At 36.2% G+C, this 27,091-nt stretch overlaps 1 protein-coding gene across 1 annotated transcript; it reads left to right on the top strand.

Annotated features, from left to right (window-relative positions):
* The first annotated feature begins 24,578 nt into the window (after window positions 1-24,578).
* LOC131032947 (F-box/FBD/LRR-repeat protein At1g13570-like) lies at window positions 24,579-26,347 on the top strand. The gene is made up of 2 exons (XM_057964052.2): window positions 24,579-25,530; window positions 25,830-26,347. The coding sequence occupies exons 1-2, from the start codon at window positions 24,646-24,648 to the stop codon at window positions 26,130-26,132; spliced, it is 1,188 nt and encodes a 395-aa protein (XP_057820035.1). The 5' UTR covers window positions 24,579-24,645; the 3' UTR covers window positions 26,133-26,347.
* Window positions 26,348-27,091: the final 744 nt, after the last annotated feature.

Here is a 27,091-nt window from a genome sequence, read left to right on the forward strand (position 1 = left end):
ACTATCCCAATGTGTTAAAAACACCCAAGTGTCTCATACCCAAACTACTATGAAATGCATTTCCTAAGTAAAATTAAGTAAGGTGTAATAATATCCATGATGAATAATTATTTACACCAATAATTTTTAATTAAATGCATTTACAACTATACATTCAATTTAAATGTACAATACAACTATATGAAATTTTTAATAGAATTTACTTCAATATTTATTGACTAGTCTGGTTGAATTTTTATTGTGAATGCGAATGCCACAGGTATTTAGTCAATCTTGTGTTCATACGTTAGGAAATTGTAAATAGTGCATGTCTTCCTTGTGTGGTTAGTCTAAGAAAATTTTTATTTATTATTTAATTTAATACATATAAATCTTATTAAGTTGCACCAAAAATGGATGTTCAATCTATTGTTTATGATTCAAGAATCCTTTGAATATTTCAATTATTTGTAGCACTATGGTTGTGTTTAGTTAAGAAAAGAAATTAGTTACATTGAGATCTATTTGCTTATATGCGTTATTTTATTCTAATAGAATTTCAAGATGAGGATTTATAAACCATATTCCTTTCTTACCCCATCTTTTGATATTTTTTTAAAAATAAAATCTAAAATCAAAACAAATATTCAAAAGTGTAAAAAAATTATATATCTTACCTTGAGTGTTTGGTGTGAAATATTTGTCACTAACTTATAGTATTTCTCTATATATTAATATATATACATAAATTAAATACCAATTTACATTATTTTTACTCTCCTTTTTTATTAAAATTTTTTTTTTTAATTATTTAAGTTATATGTCATAGATCAAATATAATGTGATGAAATAATCAATTAAATGTAATATAATAATTTTATTTATGCAATCCATCCTTTCCATTTTCCTATATTGACATTATTTGATACATCTATCAATGTATAATAAATAAATATTTGTAATTAACTCATACTAATATAGTAGTGCATTTAGTTCTATTCTTTTTACAATTTATTATGAAATCCAATTAATGATCTTGGAAATAAATATGAGATGTTGGCACTCACATTTTTTTTTCATTTCTAACAATCATTTAGCTTTAATATTTATATTTAAATATTTAAAAATAAACATGTTTGACTTAACTACTAATAAAATTATTTTCAAACAATTGATATCATCAATTGTGATTTTCATTGGATTTATGTTATTTTACAATTTAGATTTGTTTAGATTTTTTTTAAACAATTCTACATGACTTTAGAAATAGTTAAATGATGTGGAGGAAAAACAAACTATTAAAAAAATGTTTTTTTGTTCATCTATTGTATTCAAAAAAGTTTTTTATGTGTAAAAATAATAAACCAAAATTTTTCATTTTGTATTTAAAAAATGTTCAATAAAAATTTCAAATTACTCAAAAGTTATTATGTGGAGAGGCTTCTAGATATTTAAGTATAATCAAACACATATGATTTATAGTTGTACATGTATATGATTTATACTCAAGTATAATATAATAATAAACACATGCATATATATAAAGTATAATCTAACGTGCACATGATATAATCTGAATACATGGCAATATAAAGTAAGTCCAAGAATAAAATCTCAATATAAAGTAACTCTGAATACATAGCAATGTAAAGCAAGTCTGAATGTAGCAATACGTGCATGTCTAGATGAAATTCTAGAATGCATATATAAAAATATAAACAGATGAGCTATAAAGTGGCCAATCAACATGCATCATGTCGGCCTCAAACAGAGCAACCGTCTGAGTGAGAGTCCTGATGAGAGTCTGCATGTCTAATAGACCCCTGTAAAAGTAGAATTTATATTTAAATATTAAAAATATATCTAGACATGTATGAATATTAAATTTAAATAATCAAATAGACTAGAGTAAATTAAAATATATTCTAACACACATGTACTTACAAAATCCACAACTAACCTGTCCACTAGCAGGTGTAGCATCCAAAGCATCTCGCCTACGCACACGTGGCTCTGAACTCAAGCTAGGAGTGACATGAGGTACTGTTGTACATACACATTTATATTTTAGGATTTCTTTGAACAATAAATGATACTTATTTAAAGTTATTTATTAAATCTTAAAAATTGCATGTACATCCTTTTAAAAATTATGCGCATGTACACACCTATGTATCAGGAGCCTATATAGTCTGATCATCTCCTATGGTCATATCAACCACATCATTCATGCATGCATATCTCTCTCTACCTGTATGAATGATTGAGGAGTGTAAGGGGCTAACTATATGACTAGGAATCGATGAAGTGTCTGATGTGAGTAGCATATTCATTAAACCATTCTGGCTTAGACCTCGTAACTACTTCTCAAATGAATCCAAGTCCTCATTTGTGATATGGACTTGATCAGCCCTTATATGCTCCACTGCTTCAACAGAGTGATCTGTAGGTGGGTCACAAGAAGCATATGTAGAGTGATGAGAATGATGTGACCGTCTTGGCGTATGCGCGATGCAGTAGCCTGCATGTCTCTAAGAATCTCAACTCTAATAGCAGCCAATGGTATCCCAAGTCAAGATGAAATAAACCGATATGAATGTAAAAATTCCTCACATAGATACTGTGACATCTGTACATGTCTAGCACCTCCGTCTATAGCCACTACATCATCTGTCGAGGGGATGCCAACAATAACATACTAATCTAAATCTCAAGACACCCCATGACCGGAAGATGCATTTGTGGATGATCTGGAATGTTGTCGGCTCATCATATATCTACCCAACCCATCTAATGATATGGTGGCTTTTATTGATGTAATATATTCAATCCTATTAATTGCTTCTCTTTATGAAACAATCACAACATGATCTATTGTGGGGGAGAGGGTCGGGGCTATCGCCAGAAATCTCTCACCAGCTAGCTCCCTATGTCTGGGTGGAGCTCTATCACACCTACAATATGCATCTCTATCAGCAATATTGCCCCTCCCCTATCCATAATATCTGGGAATGTCAAGGTAATTGGGTTTCAGCTAACAGTGAACCTCAACATAGACCTGTTGTGCAAAGTATAACAACATTTGGTCATTATTAGGATAATGACCATGGGCAGCTAAGAAGCGTGGGTAAATCAACTCTGCAACCTGTGGATCAATGCATCGTGTCACCCGATATCCTCTCACCTTCTTCTTCTCCTGATATTGTGGAAAACATCTCTCCTTAATAGTTTCCTTCGAGATTGCCCCCAACACGTCCGCAAAGGAATGAGGACCCCTCACCTTAGCCCTCAACTGTCTATATATAGAATCTATAACCTATGGTGAAAATGAGGTGTGGCTAACTATATGATCCCTCAAAGACTATAAACTCCTAAAATGGATTCGCATGTACTCTTATAGAGGCCATCAGTCTGTGGGTCATCTAAAATACCTCTCAATTTCCTCACCTCATGGTCACTACAATGGAAAATGGTATCGATATCAAGGAGAGGGTCCTTATCAGGAGCCCATGGAGGTGGATCGTAACGAGGAGCCTCTGCATCAAGATCTTGATAAAAAATAGGTACATGGCCCGGATCCTGATCCTCCATCTATCTAGGTAGATCATAAAGTTAAAATTTATGTAAGCACACACACATGAAGTGCATTCAATTTAAAACATTAAATTAAAATTAGTTAAATTATATATAGAGAGAGAGATCATTAATCTTGAGCTCATTAACTTAAAATGTACACATATGACTTGTACTCAAATAATTCATCTATATACATGAAGTTCTGACATATTTTGTCTATATACATGAAGTTATCGCATAATTCAAATTTAAATAAATTATTTTAAAGAGTGCGAGAGGGAGATCATTAAAAATATATAAATTTATCTATATATCACATACATACATTTTAAATTATTTAAACATTAATGAGAGAGAGAGGGAGATCATTTTCATGGCAGAGAGAGAGATATCATTAATTTCAAAGAGAGAATCATTAAAGATATATACATGTACTAAATTAAAACATAATTTTTAAAAATTAAAACACATGCTGAGAAAATTAAGGGAAGAGAGCTCAAAAGACTAAATCATGTACATGTATATACTAATTCAAATACATGCCGATTAAATTAAGGGACTTGAGAGAAAATCTTGACTAAATCACAATGTGAGAAGTATGTGGTCAAATAGGGTCCTCAGGGGTATATTATAAACATTAGGATGTTATAAGGGTCATAAGTGGTCGTAAGGGGTCACACATGTCTTAGAACACATGTGTGACCCCTTAGGACCACATATGACCCCTTTGGACACTTTGTGATGGACTAAGGGGTATGTCGTACACACATGATGTAATAAGGGGTCATATGTGGTCCTAAGGGGTCACACATGTGTTAGAAAAAACTGTTTGACCCTTTAGGACCACATATGACCCCTTAGGACACTATGTGACCTTAAGGGGTATGTCGTACACACTAGGATGTTATAAGGGGTCAGATGTGCTCCTAAGGGATCACACATGTGTTAGAAAACATGTGTGACCCCTTATGACCACATATGAATCCTTAGGACACTATGCGATTCTAAGAGGTATGTCGTACACACTAAGATATTATAAGGAGTCATATGTGGTCATAAGGGTCACGCATGTGTTAGAAAACATGAGTGGCCCCTTATGACTTCATATGATGTATGACTTCATATGATGTTTTATGACACTATATGATCCTAATGGGTATGTTGTATACACTAGGATGTTATAAGGTGTCATATGTGGTCCTAAGGGGTTACACATGTGTTAACACATGTGTGACCCCTTAGGACCACATATGACCCCTCAGGAGACTATGTGATGGACTAAGGGGATGTCGTACACACTGAGATATTATGGTGATATGTGGTTCTAAGGGGTCACACATGTGTTAGAACACATACGTGACCCCTTATGAACACATATGACCCCTTAGGACACTATGTGATCTTAAGGGGCATGTCATACACACTAGGATGTCATAATGGGTCATATGTGGTCCTAATGGGTCACACATATGTTAGAACACATGCATGACCCCTTAGGACCACATATGACCCCTTAAGACACTATGTGATGGACTAAGGGGCATGTCATACACATTGGGATTTTACAAGGGGTCATATGTGGTTCTAAGGGGTCATGCATTTGTTAGAACACATGTGTGACCCCTCAAGACCACATATGGACCCTTAGGACACTATGAGATCTTAAGGGGTATGCCATACACACTAGGATGTTATAAGGGGTCATATGTGGTCCTAAGGGGTCATGCATGTGTTAGAACACATCCGTGACCCCTTATGACCACATCTGACTCCTTAGGACACTATGTGATCTTAAGGGATATGTTATACACATTAGTATGTTATAAGGGGTCATATGTGGTTGTAAGGGTTCACGCATGTGTTACCCCTTAGGACCACATATGACCCCTTATGATACTGTGTGATCCTAAGGGGTATGTTGTACACACTAGAATGTTATAAGAGGTCATATGTTGTCGTAACAGGTCACACATGTGTTAGAACACATGTGTGACCCCTTAGAACCATATATGACCCCTTAGGACACTATGTGATCCTAAGGGGTATGCCGTATACACTAGGAGGTTATAAGGGGTCATATGTGGTCCTAAAGGGTCATGGAAGCGTTAACACATGCGTGATGCCTTAGGACCACATATGACCCCTTAGGAAAGTATGTGATGGACTAAGGGGTACGTCGTACTCACTAGGATTTTATTAGGTGTCATATGTGGTTCTAAGGGGTCACACATGTGTTATAACACGTGCGTGACCCCTTAGGGGGTATGTGCAAGATCATGGTGTGCCAAAATAGGCCCTTAAGTGGCAATGAAATTTAAAAAAATTAGAGTTATGCAACTTGACATGAAAATTTGAATAAGTTGTGAACATTATTTTAAAAATATGTAAGAAGAGAATCTATATAAAATTGAATTTAGTTTCTAAGCTACTAGTTGTTTTTTGGAAAAAAAAAATCTTATTTGATGAAAATTTCAAATTTCAGTGCAATGGTACTAAAATTTCAGGAAAAACATAAGAAGTAGGCTTATGTTTGACCACCCTAATCACATTCAAATAATAATATTTTTTTATAATATTTATAATATAAGTATAAGACTCATGCCCGGATGTGACACATATTTTTTAATAATTTTTTATAAAGTAAATAGTTATTTATGATTTTTTTACTACAGCTTTTCAGAAATTCAGAAACTCCTATGTCTGACCACCTTAACTTGGTCAAAACCTTATGAAATTCATTTTTTTAATTTTTTTTCCCTATATTGGACGAAGCATAGGATGTGACGCATGTTTCAGATTCAAAAAATGTTATACCGTTTGAAAGTTATGAGTGTTTTTCAATCAGTCTATCAATCAGGACTTTTATCAGAATTCAATTAGAAAATAAATAATAATTGTTGATTAAATTCGAAATAAGACAAGCCTTATATTGTTGGAAAGATGAGAATTTCTTTAAAAAACCCTTTTCGTTTTATCATTTTTGGCTATAAAAAGAGTCACCAGCCACCAGTGTAAAGTCTGGAAAATCAAGGAATATTGAAAAACATGTTCTTTTTCAGTTGAATTTCTAGGCTTGTCACTTTCAAGCCAAATCTCAAGGGAAACCCGAGCCAAAATTTAAAATTAAAAATTTTTACAACATAAATCAGATATCCAATACAATCAGATACCCGATTTTAATAAGTAAATTCAATAACTAAATTTGCACTTAGTTAATCTATTATTTATTAATATATAATATATTAATATACAATATATTAATTTATAAATAAATTAGTATATGATATTAGGGAGAGGAAGAGGGGGGTGTGGGGGGGGGAGAGAGAGAGAGAGAGAGAGAGAGAGAGAGAGAGAGATTAGGGGAGAGGGGGAGGGGGGAGAGAGAGAGGGAGGGGGAAAGGGTCATATTGTATCCTATGACCCTTTAGGACACCATATGATCACTTAGGTGTCAAATTTATGTAAGCAATATTGGCATTGTTTTTTATATTATTCTAGACACCTAAAAGTTGCACAACAAATTAAGTGAATTTTATTCATTTAATTATCCCTATTTCTTCCAATTAATTAAATTAAGATTTAATTAATATCCCCACGTCTCTAAATTAGCCTATTAATCAAATTAAAGATTTGATTAATATTTCGCTTCTTCTATCCTAGCCATTTAATTAAATTTACATTTAATTAAAATCTATCTCATAGCCATTTAATTAAAATTCCCCTTCTAGCCATTTTAATTAAATATACATTTAATTAAAACCCCTTTTGCATTTAAATAAATCTAAATTTATTTAAACCCCCCCCCCAAAACTTGCAAAATCCTACAAATGCAAGTTGCAACCAACAGTTGAAATAAATCAATTTTATTTTAGTTAATTTCATTTTTCCCCACCCACTTGCAAAATCCTACATCTCCCACTTGCCTCCTAAACCTCTTCTAGATCCTTCTAGATTCTTCTAAACTCTTTTAATTAGCCTAATCAACTCCTAATCATGTCCTTTCCCTAAATTTGAGGAGGTCACTTCTCAAATCTAGAGGAAAGTCTTCTAAAAGCAATAAAAGCTTTATCCATTCAACAAGCTAACTTGTTGAGTGGTCGCGCCCACAAAAGGATATGAAAATCACAGTAAAACCTTCCCTGGGAATTGGGCATTCCAACAGGTGACCAATATCTCTCTCTGTAGACGTTCATTTACTTGTCAAACCAGGGGACGTATACTTTAAATGGCGCAGCAAAATATATGCACTAGGAACTCATTTTGGTCAAATCTTAGCAGAAATACATACTGGAAAGAAATTCTACCTACGCTACAGGAAGGTAATGCAAAGCTCTTTAACTCAACTATGATTTGATTAAAACAGAAATTATGATAACTACAACTGAAACACAAACTATGAACTGGCCTTATGCTGCAGGAACAGGCACAGTGATGGATTCCTTGTGCTGCAGGAGCAATGTAAAGCTGAGTTTGTATAAAAACTTTAAAGATGAAAGCAAAAAGAAGCTTAACAGGAAAGAACAACTAACTAACTAGCTACAGATACCTACTAAGTGGGCCCCCTTAGCAAGCATCTCCTTATTACGCAGATGCTAAACTCAAAACTTCATTGAACTTTATTCATAAAAACAGAATGATATACATTGTTTTGTTGATATGGAAACTAACAGCAAACTCTATCTCTCGTTAAACAAATTCTGTATTTCATTATCATATTGATTCTTACATGATATCTACTACTCTGATTCTATCTTATTCTAACTCTCCTCTCTCTCTTTTTCTCACACAGGAGGAGAACTTTATTTAAAAACAGGAGAGCAACTAACTAACTAACTCCATCAAGGAAAGACATGGAAGTAAAATATATCCCCGAATCAAGGAACAAACTCCATAAATGAATTTATGCATTCAACCCGATCTAGAGAGAATCTAGCACTCCACTCTTTCTAGATTAACTGTCATTAAAATTCTTTCCCATGGTTTCGGTCAAAGAGTCCTCGCCGGAGCTCCCTCAAAGTCGTGTAGGAAATGGACTTTACTGCAAGGCCGAGATCAGTTGCGCTTGACTCGATCGTTCTTCAACAACCTGCGAGACAAAAGGTAACATGCAACAGAAAAAGGCGTATGGCACATACATGATATCTATTCATTAATCACACATTTAAATCTACTTCATCATTCAAAAACTGTATACGATATACCAGTCATTTTAGGGAGTCAACGAGGCAATAAATGCAATCAAGTCAACACAATGAGCTGCAGGAATATAAAAGTATCTTGCTACAGGATATCCCAAAAAAGGTTTCAACAAAGTCTGAACATCCATGAAATAACAAAAGTAAAGGCATTTAAAAGTTTATCATAACATCCAAATTATGAAAATATTTTAAGCTCATCACTGCCCCCTACTTAGTCCAATGCTGGTCCTCCAGCATTAACTTTCCTGGTGGTTTCTCTGAAGTCGGTGGTTGCTACATGACTTTGAAACGGATTTTAAAACTTGTAATAAAATCATCTGAAATCCGGGTATTTTTCATACCTTTGGTCTTCTAATTCATTGTTAAGATTTGTAGCCTGGTGAGGATAAAGTGGCCACATTAGCACAGGGGGTCTGAATGTCAGCGGCAACCACAGTTCAAATCTTGTTTGAAGTTCCAATTGAATATATCTGCTGGTTCGTTTGAGAGCTGCTGTGAAATTTAGGGGACCATGTGGTTCTGATTTTCTTAACCCAACAGTTAATCTCTCCCATCTTTTCTCACTTCTGGTGAATGCCAATTTCCAAAATGAATATTGTTGTGCCTGGAATTCATCATATACTTGTTTTCTAATATCAAATATTTTCTCTCTTGCTGAAACATTATTAATACCATATGTCAGAGAAAACCAATCTTTCAACATTGCATGGGGGTTTGAACTTTGAGAACGTAATGGAACGGGCTCTGTTTTCTCAGCTTCCTCATATGTTTCCCACTGCCTGCCATAATTCACCTCATTTGCTGCCCATGACATAAATGCTCTCAAATGAATATCACCAATATATGGAAGAGGATTCCATTCTGTTTCAAATGGTATCAAAAAGCCATGCAAATAGAATTCACACAAAGAATTCCTTAACCAGTTAGGGGCTGCCTGGTATGCTTCATAGAATTCCTTGGCAGTATGAATTATAGGATCTTGGTTTCTGGAAATTCTCATCAATTGGAACCATAAAAACTATTCTTTAAGGCACAGAGCATAAACTCTGGGTGGTGGTCTACATTCCATAATTTGACCAGTTACTTTTAACATTTCATCCATTTTTGCTTTCAACTCAGCAATTCCCTGCTTCTGACTTTCAATTTTCTTTTTCAATTTCCTCTTTTCTATTCCCCATAGACTTTGTTGCATGTCAGTTTGGGCCATGTATCAGAAAGTCAGGGTTTGCAATGTAACTGTTTCCCAATTAGCTTTAACATATTCCAGAAACTCAATTAAAAACGTTCTCTTATACACAACAATGGCTTTACATATTATAGGGTGGAATACAACTTCACTAGGCACATTCAATTGTTTAGTCTGTTCTTGCTCTTGCTACAAGATAAATTCTTCTTGTTGCTATGGTGGAGAAGTCTGTGCTTCCTCCGAAAATTGCATAGCAGCAGTAGCCAAATCATCAAGATTTGGTAACCCTTGCTCATTATGCCCTGTTTCTTTTGTCTCAACTTGTTCCTCTTCAGGAACGAATGAACTCTGGGCAGCATTCTCAGACACATTCTTAGAAACATTAAATTCGGACTCAATAGACCCTTCTGAAATTACAATCACCTTTGGTTACGGTGAAGCAGGGGAGGTCTTAGATTGTTTCCTTGCAGAAACCCTTCTTGGCACTGATGCAGCTGCAGGAGGTGTTCCGGTAGCTTTCCTCTTCCTTATTTGTTCAGAGGGCTTTGCCCTACTAGAAGATGACGGTGAACTAGTAATAGCAACAGGTGTTGTTGTAGGAGAAACAGCTATAAGGGAAGGTGCTACAGGAGAAGGGCATTGCCTTTTCTGAGAACGAGGGTCAGATTTTGGGGACCCTTCTGCCTTTGTTTTTCCCTTCTCTCTCCTAGTGGCAGACCTAGTTTGTACCCTAGCAGAGGATTCAGGTGCGAAAGCTATAGGACCAGGTGCTACAGGAGTAGGTGACCCTTGCCCTGTTTTACTGGTAGATGCAATTTCTTTCTTCTTTTTCTGAGGCCGTGGGGTAAGTACCCTAGGGGGTTGTGGGATTTGCAAACTCTTTTGGGCAACAAATTGTTGCCAGGAGAGAGGTGAGACATCCCTCAAAGAGCGCTCAATCAGTAATTTAATAAGGCCATGATGAGCGACAGAATTATCTTTCCCCTATTGAGTTCCATCGGCACTTTGTTCTAAAAATTTTAACAAGAAATTCGGAACATTTATAACTAACCCATGCCTCATATGGCTCTATAATTTAAAATGATGAGAATGCAGATAGGAAAAACGGCCTTCACAGGTCAAATACCTGATTATGTAAGTAGCATACTCTGAATAAGGAGGAGGCAACGATACGCACTTGCATCCCTGCTTGGAGACTTCCAGAGGTCCATCAGTAGGCATTGAAAACTCAGCCCTTGCAGCTGCAGCGTCTGAAGAAAAGTTTTCTCCAACAGCTGGAAGCCCAGTTACTTCAGCAATTCTGTTTTCGGTTGCAACAACCGTTAGACCCCATACGGTGGCTTCCCCTTCAGAAAGGGTTCTCAAAAATTCTCCAGTAGCCTCCTCATCAAAATCATTTAAGCTCAAGAAATAATTTAACCACCCATAGAGGCTGAATGCGTGGACTATTTGCGGATTTTGCAATAACATTTCATGAACTACAGGCTCATGTCGCACCAACTGACCACCCATGTTTGTAGTTTTCCTTTAGCTGAACTCAATTCCTTGCTGAAGATTCAAATTCTCTGTTTCCCTTTCAGCTCTGTTTTTTCTTCTTTCGTGCCGTCACATTTCTTTCTTTTTCCAAAAATGAACTTTTTGAACAAGCAGTCTTAATCGTAATTATGGAATAAAGAAGGACATGCGATCATATTTGGAAAGTACCAGAAAAGTATTAAAGAAAGATTATTTTGCAGTTATGGCAGCGGTGAAAAGACAGATTTTAAAAGATGGATTACCCCGCCCCTACTTAAAGTATGACATGTGTCCTCACATGTCGTAAAGAACAGGTAGAGATTTGGGTAATAATGACCGGTACATGCATAGCAGTAAATGAATAGAATGAAACAAATCAAATATGCAATAAGAAAAGATATGGTGTACCTTTGATAATTGCACGTACATGTGAAGAAAGATGACGACATCTGCATGAATTGACAAGTGGGAAAGATATCTTAATTAAGGTTGATGCGGATGGATGACGTGGATGGGTGAGATGGGCGGATGAAATGAATAGATAGAATGGATGGACGGAAGATAAAGAAGTGAAATGGGGGCGATAAATGAGAATGGAGAAAAAGGGGTTTCCTTTTTAAAAAGAAAACCTTTATTATGGGCATGCTTTTTTTGAAAATTACGGTAATGCTGCAGGAGAAAGGCTAAAGCCTTCAGCTGCAGGAAGAGTAGCAGGAGGAACCTGAACAAATTACTGCATGAATTCTTCCTTGGAGACTGTTTTGTGGTACAACCGGAGTCGGTGGCCATTCACTAGCAATTTGAAGCGGACTGGGTCTATTGTTATCAACTGCACAGCTACATTGTCAAACACATTTTCAACTTCATAGGGGCCAAGCCAGCGTGTTGTGAGCTTACCTTGGTTTTCTTGATATCTGGAATCATATAACAGAGCCCAATCTCCAGCAGAAAATTTCCTGGTTTTGATGTGCTGATCATGCCATTTCTTCCTTTGCTGTTGGATTGCTTCTGTATGCTATAGGGCGGCTTTTCTTGTTTCGTCCAAAGTATTTAGCTATAGGAGACGGTCCTTCTGTGTTTCAGATATGTCTATATTGAGTTCAAGAGCTGTCCTCAAAGTTTTGTGTTCAAATTCTATGGGTAACATGGCTGTTTTCCAATAAAGTAGCTCAAAAGGTGTAAACCCAGTTGTTGTTTTCCATGTAGTTCTATAAGCCCAAACTGCTTCAGGAAGTCTATTGCTTCAATCCTTTCTATGGATCTGCACTATCTTTGTGAGTATTGCCTCAATTTTTCTGTTTGTTACCTCTGCCTGACCATTGGCTTGAGGGTGATAAGGGCTGGACTTCCTATGTTTGATATTATAGTAATTCATTAGTGCAGTGATCAGATTTGACGTAAACTAAGCTCCTTGATCGGTTACAAGCTCTCTGGGAACTCCAAATCTTGTGAAAATTTGTTCATACAGAAACTTAGCAACTTTGTTATCTTGGGCATGAGTCATAGCTGTTACCTCGACCCATTTTGTTACATAGTCTGTGCAAACTAGAATGTATGACTTTCCATTGGATGGTGGATCAATTGGCCCTACAAAATCCATCCCCCCTTTATCAAAAGGGGTGACTATTATCTGCGGATATAGTGGCATTTCATCAGACTTAGTTGGTCTTCCCATACGCTGACATCTGTCACATTTTCTTGTGTAGGTCATAGCATCCTTATGTAATGTTGGCCAGTAGTACCCTGTTGTAAGAACTTTCATTGATGTTCTTTTTGCTGCAAAATGTCCTCCACATGGTTCGTCATGGCAAGCATGCAATATGTTGTAAGTTTCATCTTCTCTTACACATCTTCGCATTACTTGATCAGGTCCAGTATAAAACAAACTATTTGCAATCCAGGAAAAGTGAAAACGTTTCTCTATTAACAATTTCTTGTCTTTTGGAGAAAAGTGGTCTGGTATTCTATTTGCTGCTAGATAATTGGCAATGTCTGCATACCAGGGTATATGTGCAGTGATGGAAAATAAGTGTTCATCTGGGAACCTATCATCAATGATCTCATGTTCAACAGGTGCAGCTGATTGAAGTCTTGATAAAAAGTTAGCTACAACATTGGCTCTCCCTGGTTTGTCAATTATGGAAATGTCAAACTCTTGTAACAACAGGAGCCAACATGCCAACCTACTAGAGATGTCAGGTTTGTTCATAAGATACTTGATTGCTGCATGGTCAGTATGGATGAATATCTAATAACCTATGACATAATGCCTAAATTTATTCAAAGCATACACTACTGCAAGCAACTCCTTTTCTGTGACAGTATAGTTGAGCTTAGGACCTTGAAGGTTCTTGCTGATAAAGTAAATAGCATGTTCAACTGAATTTTCTTTTTGATTCAGAATTGCTCCTATGCCAAAGTCAGAAGCATCAGCATGTATGTGAAAAGACAAATTCCATTTTGGACTTTGAAGAACAGGGGCTTTAGTAAGCAAGTCCTTTAGTTGTAGGAAGGATTTTTCACAGGCCTCTGTCCACTCAAATTGGGAATCTTTTGTTAACAAAGCATAAAGTGGACTGACAATTTTACTGAAGTCTTTTATAAACCTTCTATAATACCCTGCATGACCAAGAAAACTTCTGACATCTTTCTGTTTTGCAGGAGTTTGTAAATTCTGAATTACTTCAATTTTAGTAGGGTCGACCTGAATTCCATTCTTTGAAACATGATGACCTAGAACAATACCTTCTTCCATAATTAGAAAACACTTCTCACTGTTTAGAGACAAATTTTGCTCTCTACACCTTTTCAATACTTTTTCTAAATTTACCAATGCTTCTTCAAATGTGACTCCATAGGCAGTGAAATCATCCATGTAAATCTTCATACATTCATGAGATATATCAGCAAAGATACTAATTACTGCTCTCTGAAATGTTGCTGGCGCATTGCATAGGCCAAAAGGTAAGACCAAATAAGTAAATGTTCCCCATGGACAGGTAAAAGTGGTCTTATCTTGATCTTCAGGGGCAATTTTTATCTGATTGTACCCACTGTAACTATCCAAAAAGGAAAAATATCTTTTGCCAGAGAGTGAGTCTAGTACTTGATCTACAAAAGGTAGTGGAAAGTGATCTTTTTTAGTGGCACTGTTCAATTCTCTGTAATCTACACATACTCTCCATTTTCCACCTTTCTTGGGGATAATGACTAATGGAGAAACCCATTGACTGTTAGAGATTGGATAAATAAAACCAGCATAACACAACTTTTGAAGCTCACTTTTAACTATTTCTTTAAGTGCTGGATTTACTCTTTTTTGAGGTTGTCTAATTGGTGAACAATCTTCTTTGATATATATCCTATGAGTACAAACTTGAGGATCTATTCCTTACATGTCCCCATATTCCCATGCAAAAGCTTTATGCTGTTCTTGTAGCATTTTTAATAGGTCAGCCTGTTGAGACTGTGACAGCTTGTTATTGATATTCAAACAATGACCTTGAGATAATTCTATCTGCTCCGTGAGATTACTCATAGAGTCTATAGGTAATGTTTGTATCTCTTGTGGAAGCAAATTATGAAAAATTGCTGGAAGTTTAGGCAGTGAACTTTCAGAATCTGGTTGCTGCAGGAAACATTGTAAATGAGTACCATTTGGATTAGATGAACTACCCGTATCGGAGTTGTACTGTAGAATTTGAAACAACAAGGCATCTTCACTCTGAAGTTGTGAGAATGGGTCATTTTGAATCATCATTAATTGAGCTAAAGAATTGGCTTCTTCAATTTCCTCCCCCACATTTGGCCAAACGGGTTGGGACAAATCTGGCTGAGGTCTAGCAGGCGGATACAGAGCCAATTTCTTTGTGGACTGCCCATCAGAAATGGTCATATCTCCAGAACAACATCCTATAAAAGCATCAGCAGTTGCTAACCATGGTCTACCAAGAATAACTGGATATCCTCCTAAAGTTGTCTTAACTGATAATATTGTGAAATCAGCAGGATACTCCCAAGATTCGAGAATGACAATTACATCTTCTACTATCCCGTCAGGTTTAACTGTGGAGTTGTCTGCAAGCTGTAGAACTATGGATGCAGACCTAATGTTTAAAATGTTCAGGGAGTCCATAGTATGCTATGTCATGACATTAATGGCAGCACCTAAATCAATCAAAACATTTTTTACAACTTGGCCATTTACATTTATCTGCACTACAAGACTTCCAGGGTCAATATACTTTGGAATAACTACATTTCCCAACATTATATCAACCAATTTTCCTAGTACATGAATTGTTTGAGGATCCTTTTTCTTTCATCCAGGCTTCTTCAAACAGGCTTCTTTAATAGCTTTTCCAAAAATAGGAATATCTTTAATAGCCTGAAATAAAAGAATTTGAATTTGCACATTTTTGAGCTGATCCATAATGTCAAAAGTGGGTTCTTCCATAGGTTTATATGCAGTACTTTGCAACCTTTGAGGAAAAGGTGGGTTGTCTTGATTTTGCAGAACAGGCTCTTTAGGAACTGTATCAGTTATGGGCATGTGCTCAGAAGGAACAACAGGTGCAATAGATTCTTCATGGGGAGAATCTGATATTTTAGTAATCAGAGGCGGTTTTGGAGTAGGTAAAGTAGTTCCAGATCTCAAATGGATGTCATTAACGTTTAAGGCATAAGCTTGATATTAGTTAGCTTCAGCAAGATACGCAGGCTGCTGCTGTTGCTTATTATTGGGATTGGGCAACGGTTGGGCAGGCATAGGTGTTTGTTTTGGAGGTCCAGGATTTGTGGCAGTTACTGCATGAGGCGGCATAAGGGCTTGTGGTTGTGGTTGTGGAAGCTGCAATAATCTAGAGGACTAGTTTTGCCATTGCTGAGGGCCTCGCCATTGGAAATTTTGCTGCCAATTTCCTGAAGGTGGGGTCCATTGCCCTTGTATCTGCTCCATCCTCCTTGAGGGGATTGCCATTGCTGGTTCTGATAATTAGGCCAATTTGGTTGAGGTGGATTCCAGGGTGGTGGTGGTCCATATGCATGTTGCCATTGGTTATTATATCCAGAATAAGAATTACCAAAAGTTAAAGGGTCTTGAGGCATACCTTGTCTTTGGGTCCATGGTCTCCTTTGTGCAACAGAGAACACTTGATCATCATCTCCTTCTACTGGCTTGAAGTCAGTAGGTAGCTATTTGGCTTCCAAATTAGCCACCATCTTGCATTTGCAGTCACGCTTTTTTTATCTGCAATATGGACAGAACTCAGCCAAAACTGCGTCAGCCTCCTCATGTTTCTTTCGAGCTTGCATAGTGTCCAGTTGCATAGCCATATTATTTATGATGTCTTGCTTGAAGTCAGATAGCAAATTTGTTATCTCCATTCGGGAAACTCTAGCAGAAGAAGACTTCCTTATTGTAGCATGATGACCTTGACCTTTCTTAACTATTGCTCGAGAGTAGTTAAGACATATTTTCTTTATATCATCCCAAGGCAGCTGGGTTATATCACCTCCTCCTATCAGGTCCAGGGCATCTGTACAGGTATCACTGATTCCTCTTAGAAATAGTAATTTCTGAGAGTCCTCGTTGAGAGTATGGTTTGAGTTCCTCTTTAGTGAAAACAAGAATTTGGAAATATAATCTTCCAGATTTTCATCGTCCTTCTGCTGAATTCGAAATATGTTATCACTTTTGCTGGCGCTCTTACAATATTCCTTATACTTGTCAAGGAATGTCGTCTGCATGACCTTCCAACTATTGACGACACCTCTTCCCAGACTCATGAACCATCTGAGAGCTCCTTCCTTCAAGGTGGAAGGAAATAACTTCAGTTTATGAGCGTCTGTGTTGTAGTCATAACTGCGACAGAGGACATCAAATTCAAACAAAAAAGTTTCTGGGTCCTCTGTGACCAGGCCATAAAACTTTGGAAGCAAAGAAGAGGGAATTCTTTTAAGATTGTCAGTATCTCCTTGGGGGACAATGGGAAACTCAAATGCAGGAGGTGGATTATGAGGTGGATTATTTGCCATGTTTGGTTGCTGGAATAATAGAGCGAATGGATTTTCCTCAGGTTCGTTGTCAACTGGGTCAAATGGTAGTTCAATAAACAGATTTTCAGGGAGGAACCTTCCCAAGGCGTCTCTTCTTCTTCTATGCATGCAATATGATGAATAGTGGCTTGACGGATCTAGAAAATTTTACTAACAAGCTAAACTAATGCTAAAAATGACTTCTGATAAACTCCTAGTTAGATGCCATCCCCGGCAATGGCGCCAAAAATGGTCGCGCCCACAAAAGGATATGAAAATCACAGTAAAACCTTCCCTGGGAATTGGGCATTCCAACAGGTGACCAATATCTCTCTCTGTAGACGTTCATTTACTTGTCAAACCAGGGGACGTATGCTTTAAATGGCACAGCAAAATATATGCACTAGGAACTCATTTTGGTCAAATCTTAGCAGAAATACATACTGGAAAGAAATTCTACCTACGCTACAGGAAGGTAATGCAAATCTCTTTAACTCAACTATGATTTGATTAAAACAGAAATCATGATAACTACAACTGAAACACAAACTATGAACTGGCCTTATGCTGCAGGAACAGGCACAGTGATGGATTCCTTGTGCTGCAGGAGCAATGTAAATCTGAGTTTGTATAAAAACTTTAAAGATGAAAGCAAAAGGAAGCTTAATAGGAAAGAACAACTAAGTAACTAGCTACAGATACCTACTAAGTGGGCCCCCTTAGCAAGCATCTCCTGATTATGCAGATGCTAAACTCAGAACTTCATTGAACTTTATTCATAAAAACAGAATGATATACATTGTTTTGTTGATATGGAAACTAACAACAAACTCTCTCTCGTTAAACAAATTCTGTCTTTCATTATCATATTGATTCTTACATGATATCTACTAATCCGATTCTATCTTATTCTAACTCTCCTCTCTCTCTTTTTCTCGCACAGGAGGAGAACTTTATTTAAAAACAGGAGAGCAACTAACTAACTAACTCCATCAAGGAAAGACGTGGAAGTAAAATATATCCCCGAATCAAGGAACAAACTCCATAAATGAATTTATGCGTTCAACCCGATCCAGAGAGAATCTAGCGCTCCACTCTTTCCAGATTAACTATCATTAAAATTCTTTCCCATGGTTTCGGTCAAAGAGTCCTCGCCGGAGCTCCCTCAAAGCCGTGTAGGAAATGGACTTTACTGCAAGGCCGAGATCGGCTGCGCTTGACTCGATCGTTCTTCAACAAATTGCGAAACAAAAGGTAACAGGCAACAGAAAAAGGCGTATGGCACATACATGATATCTATTCATTAATCACACATTTAAATCTACTTCATCATTCAAAAACTGTATACGATATACCAGTTATTTTAGAGAGTCAACGGGGCAATAAATGCAATCAAGTCAACACAATGAGTTACAGGAATATAAAAGTATCTTGCTATAGGATATCCCAAAAAAGGTTTCAACAAAGTCTGAACATCCATGAAATAATAAAAGTAAAGGCATTTAAAAGTTTATCGTAACATCCAAATTATGAGCATATTTTAAGCTCATCATTGAGTTCCCCAAATTTGGAAGGGCTCTTACAAATTTGTCTCCAAAGTCTTCATAACCATTAATGGTTAATTCAACCTTCTTGCATGGTTAGAGACTTTCTCTCTAACTTAACCCTCAACTAACCCAAGGGTCTTATCAAGAACTCATGGATTTGACCCTATTTATCCTATTAACCCTTGCACAAGAGTTTATCCCTTGGGTAAAGGCTTTATCCATTGGTTATCCACTAACCTAACCACAACCTTACCTCCTAAGGTAACCTTCATGTCTCCTTAGGCATTTAATGCCTCTTACATCTCCTCTCAAGCCCTCTCAAGGTGACATTTGTCAACTTGAGATTCGACTGAATCGCTCAGATGGATTGATAACTTTCAATCTTAGCCCTTATTGAGATTATTCAATCTCAACCATCCATTGCCCTATTTTCCCTATAAATAGAGCCCATTCCTTCTTAAAAAAATCAAGTCTTTTGTGCATCATACTTATAATAATTTTGAGGTTAAGGAGCTCTCTTTATTTTGATTAATTAAAAACATGTGTTTGGGAAGAAGCCGAAACCTTGATTACATAGAAGGAAAAAGAAAAAGCATTAAAGTGACTAGAAATAACAGTGCCTGGACACCTAATCAAAGATCAGATCCCAGAAAAATAAAAATAGATCATAGATAAAGAGAACAACACAAGACAACCAAAGGACAAGAAAAAGACAACACTGAGATAGCACAAAGATAGCACTGAGACAACTAGATATTTCTTATGAGTTCTTCTGCATGTACCACCATCTACTTCATATTGACCGCATAGTTCTTCATATCATCGACCTCTTTTTCCTTGATGCCCACCTGTTTCCGGGTGTCGGTCCTTGTTCTCTTTTCATGACCCATCTTCTCTGTCTTTTACTTCTCATCTTCCTTACCTTTGATCTGTTCAAATTTATTTATCAACATGTTAACATGATCAACAGTGTCCTTAAGGATCTAGAAATTTTGTGCAGCAATCGTCTTCACAGTTAATTCCATCTTATCCACCCCATTGACAAGGTCGTTCAAGTTAATTCCCAAACCTTTATCATCTCTAATTCCTTCCAGCTCCTTCACCTTCTTTTTCATTTCCAAAATTTTATTGGCCATTGCTTCAATAGCTTTAGCCTTATTAATGGTCACCATTAATTCTGACATTTTCAAAAAGAGGCTTCTCACTTATGGTTGCCCTTTTGATCATATTGAGATCAGTCTTCAATTCGCCAATTTCTTTTGCCATTTTGCTTATGACCTCACAGAAACCCTTGATACTATCATTACCTATGGTGCCTTGGCTGACATTTTGATTGGCCCGTGTTTCATCTTCCTCCTTACCCTTGTTCTGGTACATTTTTTAAACCTCAGAGTCCTGATCAGAAGAGACAATAATCTTCCTTTTCACCTTATTTATCCCTTTACTGGTCTTCTTGCTCCTCTGGGTTTGCTTCCCCATCCCCTTTCTTTTCTTACTCATTATGATTTTATCATCAAACGACTCCTCCTTAGATTCTGAGAGGTCAAACTCCATAGTAGTCCCCTTGCTCTTTCCCTTGGTCTTCCCCTTGTTGCTAAAATCTTCAAACTCACCCTCAGTTTCAGAATAAAGATTGAACCCACTATCCTCACTTTCAGTTTCATCATCCCTAATTTGTTTTCCTTTAATGATGGGTTTCTCAATAATTTTATTTTTCAACATCTTATAAACTAAAACCATTAAAATCTGGTGCAGGGCATGATCTTTTTGAGAATCCTTCTACATTTCACAAATAGTATGATCCATAGAGCATGCAAGATAGTACGAAAAACTAACCTTATCACCATGGCAAAAGTGGTTGAGCACCATGAAGTGATGCCCATAAGCCCTTGTGAATCTCTCATCTAGAGTAATGTAGCTGATGGTAGCAAACAACACAAACCTCCATGACCTACAAATGCGCTTAGGCGAATAGTAGGGATTGTCCGCCTTAACCAATTTTCTTCTTTCTCCATCTGTGATAGGAAACCTATCCACGGACTTGTTAGACATACTTCTATCTCTATAGAATTTCATACCATCTTTCACCATACCCGTAGCTTCCGCAATGACATCCTCATCCACTTGCATCCTCTGGGTACCAACAAGAATCTTACCACTCTTCCAAGTTTTTATGAAGTTCTTCATGGCAGAAGGGTCTTTGCCACAAAGCCTTTCCATAAAAACATTCAAACCCCCATCTTGAAGAATCTCCCATACATCTTTGTTTTTCTTCCAATTTGAGCAAGAAGCCGGTTCAAACCTCTTTTTATTGCCCCCCATTTTATCCTCAAATTCCCAGTTCTTCCTTATCATGGCTCTGTTATTTTGTCTGCGAGCTCTACGAAAAAACCTAACAATTTTATTGTTGCTATGCAGAGCCACCCAGAATCCGTGCCAAATAAATATGATATGATAGATAAAACAAACCTCGTTGTCGTTGTGATCAATCCTCGACAAGTGAGAATAAAGCATTAGAGATTATGATTAGTTAAGGCACGTTGTTTCATTTGGATCTGATCTAGTTCTTGCAATGACTTCACCTCACACTTGAGATTACTCTCACCATAAAAGGTAATAATTTTGTCAGAGCTACAAGCCAGGTTGGTAGGCCAGTCAACACATTTGTTAGCTTCTCTATAAGCATGTGTAAAAATACATATTTCAAAGGTTTTACTTATATCCTTCGCAGTTTCAATGGCATTGTGTATAGACCAATAAGGTGGGAAAACATTATTCAAGCAGTTAATAATGTTTAGAGAATCTCCTTCAACCCACAATTTTGTGGAGTTTGAATCTTTATCAAGAACCAACTCCTGATAAGCAGCAATGGCCTCCGCAACATGATTGGTTTGGTGACCTATAGGAATACATTTAATAGCTTTACATATTCCCCCTTCATCTCTTAATACCATAGCACACCCTACCTTACCAGGATTACCCTTGGAAGCACCATCAATATTGATTTTCATCCATCCTTGAGGAGGGCCTTCCCATCTCACCTCGTCTCTAGGATTAACATATATGGTTTCACTCCCCTTTAATCTCCAATTCTTAAAAATGATTTTATCCCCTTGATCTTTAGGATTCATTATTCCACCTGTTATGTAGAGATTCTCCACCATATTTCTTTAAATTTTCTCAAAAATAATTTGGGCTTTTGATGCCTTATCTCTGAACACTCTATCATTTCTCTCTTTCCATATTCCCCAACAAATATGTGGTAAAGAAAATTTCCATAGCAGATTAACTGAATTATTCCTGGAGGGGTGGAGCTAGGAATTGAAGACATCTTGGACAGCTTCAGGGAAAACTCAACTGATATTGAAATTGTCCAGGCATCTGGCCCAAATATCCACCGAGAAAGGACAATGGATAAACATGTGAGTAATGGTTTCCTCATTCTGCATACAAATCCCATGCAATCAAATTGCCCCTCCCCACCTTCCATTTCACTGCTTTGAGTGTTATGTCTCTAGTTCTTGTGATATTTTTCCAGATGTTGGATCCAATTGGAATATCTTCAGCCTTGAGGAAACTATGAAGGGTCGAAAGGTTGTCTTTTGTACTTATTATCCCATATCATTTTCCACTCTCCCTTAGATTTATATCCTCTCCATATCTGCTTAGCCATGAGAAACTCATTCATATCCCTGATTCTTCTAAGACCAAGTCCACCTTTTCTTATAGGTTTGCACACCTTATCCCATGCAATCAAATTCATTCTCTTCTTTTCCTCAACCCCAGTCCAAAGAAAGGTTCTTTGGATTTTTTCAATAGCCTCTGCAAACTTAACAAGAATTCTAAAAAGACTAATGGCATAAAGAGGAATACTCTGGAGGGTTGATTTTAGAAGTTGGACCTTTCCCACTTGACTGAGCAAAGAACCTTTCCATCTAGTTAACTTCTTATGAACTTTATCCACTAGGGCACCCCAAAAGGTATCAAGAGGAACCTGACATAAAGGGAGCCCAAGATAGGAAGCAAGGAGATTCCCAATTTGGCTACCCAAAATAGCACTAATCTTTGTATGTCTTCTCTCTGGAGTATTTATGAAATAAACAAAACTTTTAGACCAATTAATCAGTTGACTAGTTGCACTCCCATATCTATCCGAAGCTTTCTTTAGGCTTCTAGAATCTTTCATAGAAGAATTACCCATAATAATTGAATCATCCACAAATTGCTGATGAGAGCACACTTGGTCTACAGATGAAGGTTTAAGACCTCTAAACTCTCCCTTCTCAACAAGATTTCCAATAAGTCAAGACTTTAGAGATGATCTTGTATAGGGAGTTACATAGACTTATAGGTCTAAAAGGATCCATGGAGACAACCCCCATCTTCTTAGGAATAAGAGCAATGAAAGTACCATTCAATTCTCTTAGAATTCTCCTGGCACCAAAGAATTCTTTCACCGCACTCAACACCTCCCTTCCAACAATATGCCAATACATTTGAAAAAAAAACATAGGGTAGCCATCTGGGCCCGGGGCCTTATTACCATCAAAAGAATTGACATCCTTCAAAATCTCATCATTAGTAGGGAGAAGTAATATAGGAATTCTGGTCAGCATCCAAGATAGAAGGTATGCAATCCAAAAGATCCCTTTGAGCTTTATGGTCAGATTCTGATCCTTAGTCAAAAAGAATTAAATAAATTAATCTTTTCAAATTAACTATTTAATAGAAGAATAAACATTAAATAAATATAAATTATTTATATAATCGCTCATAGCCAATTTTTATATGTGTATACAGATACATAAAAAGGTGTATGGTGAAGTAGGAACAGATCCAACTTTAAAACAAATAATGTTATTATCAATATTTTTATGTTTCTAAACCCCCATTCAATATAAACACAATTAAAAACAAAATGATACTACATCATAATATCTCTAAACAAAATACTTTTAATTTGGTAAATACTATAATGTAAAAATTTGACATAAAACTTACTATTAAAAAATATATTGTTAATTTTATTTTTTAATAGAATGGTCAAACACCCCAACAAACTCAAGCGACCATAACCACTCTTACCTACATCTGAATCCTAAAGAAGCCCCAGCCCATCATGCTAAACAAGAGTCAAAATTATTCATTACAATTCTTAAATAAAGAATTTGAAAAAAAGTTGAAAACACATTGCTCAAAATTATAATTTATTTATAATAAATAAAAGATAATGATATTTTGGTGCATTCTAAAAATTAAATAAAAAAAAGTCAAAAACATATTACACCTCTGTGACAGGTGGACTTTAGACGTCCCAAAAAAAATGTTGAAAATCGTGCAAAGTGCGTGGGAAGATGAAACAACGATAAATGCTTAAATGAAAGTTGATTCCCACACAATAGCGGTAAATGCGTAAATGAAACTGAGTTGGCAATATACGATTGTGGAACACTTTTAATTACTTCACGCTGCACGCCTCGGCTTTGAGCTGCTTTTCTTTATTTGTTTAAACTGCTATAAATATTTAGGGTCCCAGTGATTTCTCAATGCCCTAATCTCTCACACATATTTTTTCACGCGTTAGGGTTTGAGCATACTGCGCTTCGCTATGGCTCGCAAAAGAAGTCGATTAACCTTAGACGACTTGCCAGATTGCATTCTGCCCCTCATTCTCAGTAAAATTCCTTTCAAACAAGCAGTTCATTGTTCACTTGTCTCAAAAGGATGGAAATTTTGCTGGACATTTGCAAAAAATCTAAAATTTCCAGAGGATTTCTTTTCTTCATCGCGTAGCCCTACTGAAATCCAAAATATAATAGATCTTATTTTTGAGCGTCATTCTGGTCCGCTTGAGGTTTTCGAGCTTAACAATGTTCGATTCTGCTGTTCAAGTGACAAGATTTCTGATTGGATTCATCGCGCTGCTCTTAAAGGCGTGCAAGAGATTAAGATTGTAGAGAAGGTTTCAGAAATTTATGAAGTTCCGGCAGCCATATTTTTATGTCAAAATCTCAGATCTTTGGCTTTAAAGAATTTTCTGCTGACAAATCTACCAGACGGTTTTGGTGGCTTGGCCGACCTGACAACATTGGATCTTTGTAATGTTGATCTGAATGACAAGATCGTTGAGCTCATGTTGCAATTATGTCCAGGTTTGGAAACCTTAATCCTTAGTAACTGCAATGGACTTGAAAGATTAAAGATATGTTCAAAGAGTTTCATTGCTCTGTCTATCTCCTCTAAAATCAAAGCAATAACAGCAAGTTGTCCGCGATTAACAAGCCTTACATTATTGCTTGATAACACCGAGACGAAATTGGATTTGCCAGCATGTTTAAGCCTGTGTACAAATGCAGGACTTGAATCATTTACAGCTCTAAGAACTCTTAGAAGAATTACCTTTTTGAACGGCATTTTTTGGCGCGATGTAAAGATTCTCAAAGAATTTCCAGACTTGGAACATATGTGTGTACACAAGGGTCAATGCTCGGATGTAAGTTCTAATGGATTATTTTATATCAAATTTAGTATATCTAATTTTCCAAACAAAAGCGTGAGTGTGACAAACTGACAACCGCTTCCAGTGTAGCATTTCTAGTCAAGGCATTAAGAATACTGTACTATTCTCCATTTACGACTTTTTTGTACTTTTCGTCTATTATTTGTTAGGGTTATAATACTCCATTTGAATCTTTAATTAGAATTGTATTGTCTTGTATATTTATTTACTAATTTTGACTCAATCTCTCAAAAGTATTGATATTCTTTCTTTGATCTGATGGTGCAATGCAGACAGACTTCTTTCGGCTTGATGATGAGGCAATTTTACCGCTGGAGAATCTAAAGTGGGTTCATTTGAACATAACCTACTTTCATCACCCTGTGCATCTACTTTCCTGTCTTTTTGGAATAGCTCCGGCTTTGAAAACATTATTAATTTCCCGAAAGAAAGGATTCAATGGCGTTCGTGCTCAGGAATTTATCAATCTGGCTTGGAATCTTCAGCGACCATCTACAGAAACCAAAGTTTTCTTATCACGGTGTACTGCAAACGAAAAGATATGCGTCGACTGCGATCTTGTGAATTTCATCTGAGAGTGAGACGGAATCTTGCGGTGAAGAGGAAGATAGGGTTTATCTGGGAGATCGACGGAGAGTTTAGTTAGGGTTTGTGCTTATTATTTTTGGGGTTAATTTTACAGTTGGAAGGAAATACATTGAAGTATTTTTGTTTTGATATTACAGTTGGAAGGATGAATGGTGTTATTATACATAAATATTTATTTTGTGGAGAGGATGACTAATTGTAAAGCTATTTCTGGAATGTTTTCTCTCCAGCATTTATTGGCATAAGATTAATTCCTCCCCTTTTGCATGAGGAGAACTCCATGAGAGGTTAAAAAATAATAATTTACATGAAGTAGATAATTATAGTAGATAATTATAGGTTTTTTATTATTTGGGATGTGATGTCTTTTGTTTTCGATCAGTTGATCAGTTGATCATTTGAGTAAAAATATTTATGTTTTTATTGCTGTAGTAATTTCTAGTAATTTGTTTGTATTTTTTATTTCTAAAACAAAATCAAACCCTAATTGTAAACCAAATTGAACACTAAATATAATTAAATCCTAACCCTCATTAGATTAGGGGTTAATGTTTTCATCCTATATAGAAATGATAAACTTCAAGGAATTGAAAGCATAAGTGTAAAACTAAATAACATATAACAACTCTTACTAATTTTAAAATAATTTCAATAATTTATTTAATATAAATTATTTGATTTATAAGTTATTAAATAATTAAATAATTAATAAATATTTTATAATTTAATTTATTTTCAATTGCCCCTACGGATGTATATAGAAATAAAAATAAAATAAAATAAAGTATAGAAATAATTCTTATGTTAATTTTTGTTTGAAATAAAATGATGAGAAATTTTTGAAAAAGTACCAATTGAACTTTCAAAATTGCTAAAAATATGTCTTGAAAATATACTAAGCACCTTTCGAGTTTTAAAGCTGATATTGTTGAATAGTAAAAAAAGT

Source organism: Cryptomeria japonica, unplaced genomic scaffold (genome assembly GCF_030272615.1).
Source record: "Cryptomeria japonica unplaced genomic scaffold, Sugi_1.0 HiC_scaffold_360, whole genome shotgun sequence".
Taxonomy (NCBI): Eukaryota; Viridiplantae; Streptophyta; class Pinopsida; order Cupressales; family Cupressaceae; genus Cryptomeria; species Cryptomeria japonica.